At 40.4% G+C, this 3984-nt stretch overlaps 1 protein-coding gene across 1 annotated transcript in view; it reads left to right on the forward strand.

The window, feature by feature from the left end:
- The first annotated feature begins 201 nt into the window (after positions 1-201).
- Positions 202-3984, forward strand: part of FAM149A (family with sequence similarity 149, member A) — a 13872-nt gene continuing 10089 nt past the window's right edge. The window contains exons 1-3 of the mRNA XM_009873513.1: positions 202-263; positions 847-979; positions 3415-3557. Coding sequence (XP_009871815.1) covers positions 3472-3557 — 86 coding nt within the window. The 5' untranslated portion in view covers positions 202-263; positions 847-979; positions 3415-3471. The remainder of the gene's footprint in view (positions 264-846; positions 980-3414; positions 3558-3984) is intronic.

Genomic DNA, 3984 nt, shown 5'->3' on the forward strand with positions numbered 1-3984 from the left:
TAAAGTAAATAAAAACTACTTTAAGGTAGTTTACTTCAAGGAAATGTTCATGTTGATGGATAGGATTGAAAAGTTGCCGTCATCTTTTTTTCTCCAGTGCCTGTGAGTTAACTAATTTAATATTATGGAATGCTGTGTTTCTGTATTTATAGGAAGGGACTGTCCAGAGGTTCCATAAATCAGTGTCTTTCTGGAAAAAGTGGAGAGCCTCTTCCAGCAGTTTTTGAGACAAATGTACAGGAAGCCATCAACAATTATGCTTGGTATGCATTCACTTCTGAAATAGTACTTCATTAACAGACTCTTGGCTTCAGTAGTTATTTAAAGATTTTTATTCGTTTTCACTGATCATGCTTCTAGTAATTTTCATGGATGACATGTATTAAGTAAGAAATTTAACTTCAGATATAATTTGAATTTGCAGGCAACACAGAATTTTAATTAACTGATAGCTGTGGTCAGGCTTCTATATAGGCCAGTTTGATTTACCATTACAGGACTAAGAAAATACGTGTGTTTGCTTTCTGTAATTTATGTACTACTATTTCATGACATTTGTTGCTTAGAATATATCGTTGTGTTATCTGCTTCTGCCAGCTGAGTAATTCCTCTCTATGTATAGAAATGTGCAGATTATACATAATGCAAGATATAAACTGATTTAAACCATTGTTGAGAAGGTTTGAACTTGACTTATGGTTTATGCTGTGGGTTTGCATATTCTTAAAGCATAGTAAAGCATAGTAAAGGCCACTAGTTGAAGTTATGTGTTCAGTTGTGATATTTTTAATATGCTTATACACAAAGCCATTGTGTTCTGAATTTTTATTTGTTTTCTTTTTACAGTGAAACACTTTCATCACTTTCATCTAATGGTCATACAACACCCACAGAGTTGAATAATTCTTGGTCTGGAATAAAGAGCTATACTACTGGTTTGTCTACTGAAAGAAGTTCAGTTTACTCCTGGAGGGATGATGTATGTCACAAACTTTTACCGTATACTATATATAAATATTGTAGAACAGATTAATTTTTACAGAAAATGGACATGCCGGACATGTCCTGTAGGATAAGTTAACCACTTTCCTTCACAATAGTTTAATGAGTAAGTTAAAAAATAGTTCCTGTTTGCAACTTTACATAAATGCAGCTGATGTGTAACAAAGAAAAATGGAATAAAAATATGAAGTAATGAAATTTTGGGAAGAACAATCCTGGTTTATCAAAGTAGGTAGGCTTAGGTTTCTGAGTCCAAGGGAGTGATAAAATACGTGTTTTCAAATACTGCATAATGCAGGCAGTGTCTGAATTGAAGTATTCTCAGTGGTTTCAATCATAAAGTATGTTCATGAACATGGATGTAGATGTCCCAGTCTGAGTAGATATTTGGAGCGAATCCAGAGGAGGGCAACTAAGATGGTCAGAGGTCTGGAGCACGTCTCCTATGAGGACAGGCTGAGAAAGTTAAGCTTGTTCAGCCTGGAGAAGAGAAGGCTCCGGGGAGAGCTTACAACAGCCTTCCAGTACCTGAAGGGGGCCTACAAGAAGGCTGGGGAAGGACTTTTTACAAGAGCCTGTAGTGATAGGGCAGGGAGTAATGGGTGGAAGCTGGAAGAGTGTAGGTTTAGACTAGATATAATGAAGACGTTCTTTACCCTGAGGGTTGTAAGGCACTGGAACAGGTTGCCCAGGAAGGTTGTGGGTGCTCCATCCCTGGCAATGTTCAGGCCAGGTTGGATGAAGCCTTGAGCACCATGATCTAGCGGAAGGTGTCCCTGCTCATGGCAGGGGGGTTGGAACTAGATGATCTTTGAGGTCCCTTCCAACCCAAAGCATTCTATGATTCTATGATTTAGGCCTTAGCTAAGCTCAATTCTGTTTCATAGATGATGTAGAGAGAAATTAAGCCTGTTAGGGTGGCTGACCTGTGAGGCATGCCTGATGCAGACCGACAGTGTTGAATAAATTCAAAATCATTGCATTCACTGCCACTTCCATTTTCCTGGAGAAGAGAAGGCTCCGGGGAGAGCTTACAACAGCCTTCCAGTACCTGAAGGGGGCCTACAAGAAGGCTGGGGAAGGACTTTTTACAAGAGCCTGTAGTGATAGGGCAGGGAGTAATGGGTGGAAGCTGGAAGAGTGTAGGTTTAGACTAGATATAATGAAGACGTTCTTTACCCTGAGGGTTGTAAGGCACTGGAACAGGTTGCCCAGGAAGGTTGTGGGTGCTCCATCCCTGGCAATGTTCAGGCCAGGTTGGATGAAGCCTTGAGCACCATGATCTAGCGGAAGGTGTCCCTGCTCATGGCAGGGGGGTTGGAACTAGATGATCTTTGAGGTCCCTTCCAACCCAAAGCATTCTATGATTCTATGATTTAGGCCTTAGCTAAGCTCAATTCTGTTTCATAGATGATGTAGAGAGAAATTAAGCCTGTTAGGGTGGCTGACCTGTGAGGCATGCCTGATGCAGACCGACAGTGTTGAATAAATTCAAAATCATTGCATTCACTGCCACTTCCATTTTAAAAAGCCGTCCGTGCCTGCTAGCAATACTTCTGCCACACTGATCGTATAGTACCCTAACCTTTGGGATACTGACCCCCTTGTGGCTGTCAGCCATCCAGGAGAAAGCCTGATCCTGGATCATACAGTAACCTGTGTGAGAGTTACTGTCCCGTTCCTTTTCAGTGTGATCCCTTCCGTAGCCTGAAGTAGTTGAGGCACTCAGCTGGAAGTGAACAGATACGATTTGGGCCCTGAGTATTTTAACTTTTTTCCCTGTGCTTTGGAGTGTCCAGTGGGGAAATGTTATTATGAACAGTGCCCCAGCCATGAATGCATGTTTTGACGTCACAAAATAAAGTCAGGCTCTTCTTTGCTACTTTCATATGCCTGTGCTCTCCTGCTTCTGGTTGCACTGGGTTGTAGCTTCAGTGTAGATATGCAGAAGGCCGTTTCTCACACCAAAGGCTGTTTCCTAAGCACCAAACTGTTGTGCAAAAGAAAGGAGCCCCCTCTTTGCCCTCATAGCTGTTTTATTCAGGAAGGAAAAGCACTGCTCAAAAAACCAGGGTGCTGTGATCCCAGAGGTGCAGTGTGCCTGCTTCACTCCGTGTTGGAGCAGGGAGGGAGATGTTTTCCGTTGGCTAATCCTAGGCAGTTAGTTTCTTTGTGCTGAATCACCTTGCCTAGGCCAGTTTCCTTTGTTGTTTTTTTTGTTTGTTTGTTTATTTGGGTTGGATTGTGGGGTTTTTTTTTTACACTGCAGCATATATATAGTCTCCAAAGTATGTAGGCTGAAGATCCATTCTGAGATGCTCAGCCAAGTCTGTCCAAGTTGTCCTGTACTTTAAATGTTGTGATTTTTAATATGCATATTTTACTAACAAGTATTATTTTTATAATATGCAGGAATTTGATAAAGCTAACACACAGAGAGTGCATCAGTTATTTTGGGATATTGATGAAATGCTTTTTGAAGGAAAAGTGACCTCCTTGACTGAGAGCCTGCAGGCAGAATGTGCAGACTGGGTTGAACAATTTCCTCATATAAGGTAAAGACATTTCTTTGCCTCACAAAATGACTGTAGATAAAGGTATTTTACCAGGATATAATGAGAAAATAGCACTCATTTTCATAATGACTTTGTCCAGTTAAGGAACACTCTTTATAAAGAAACGTTTGCTTTCATTATTAAGCTTAAACCTTAAAACTCAGTTTGTGTTGACAAGTAACTCAAAAGAATAGCTTCTGAGATGCCAGATTTATTTCTGAGAGTTGTGCTTCAAAGAGCTTGCTAGCTGGCATGTGGGAATTACTTGAGAAGTGTCACCAGTAAGAGAAAGATCAGATCTGTTTAAAGAGAAACGTTTTTGTTCTTGGTTTATGAAATAAAAAAGGCTATTGCTATGCATGTGGCATAAAGTGCTATTTTATAAAAGGTAGTCTCAAGAAAATGTGTTCACAAGTCTGAACATTCC

Source organism: Apaloderma vittatum, unplaced genomic scaffold (assembly GCF_000703405.1).
Source record: "Apaloderma vittatum isolate BGI_N311 unplaced genomic scaffold, ASM70340v1 scaffold21937, whole genome shotgun sequence".
Taxonomy (NCBI): domain Eukaryota; kingdom Metazoa; phylum Chordata; class Aves; order Trogoniformes; family Trogonidae; genus Apaloderma; species Apaloderma vittatum.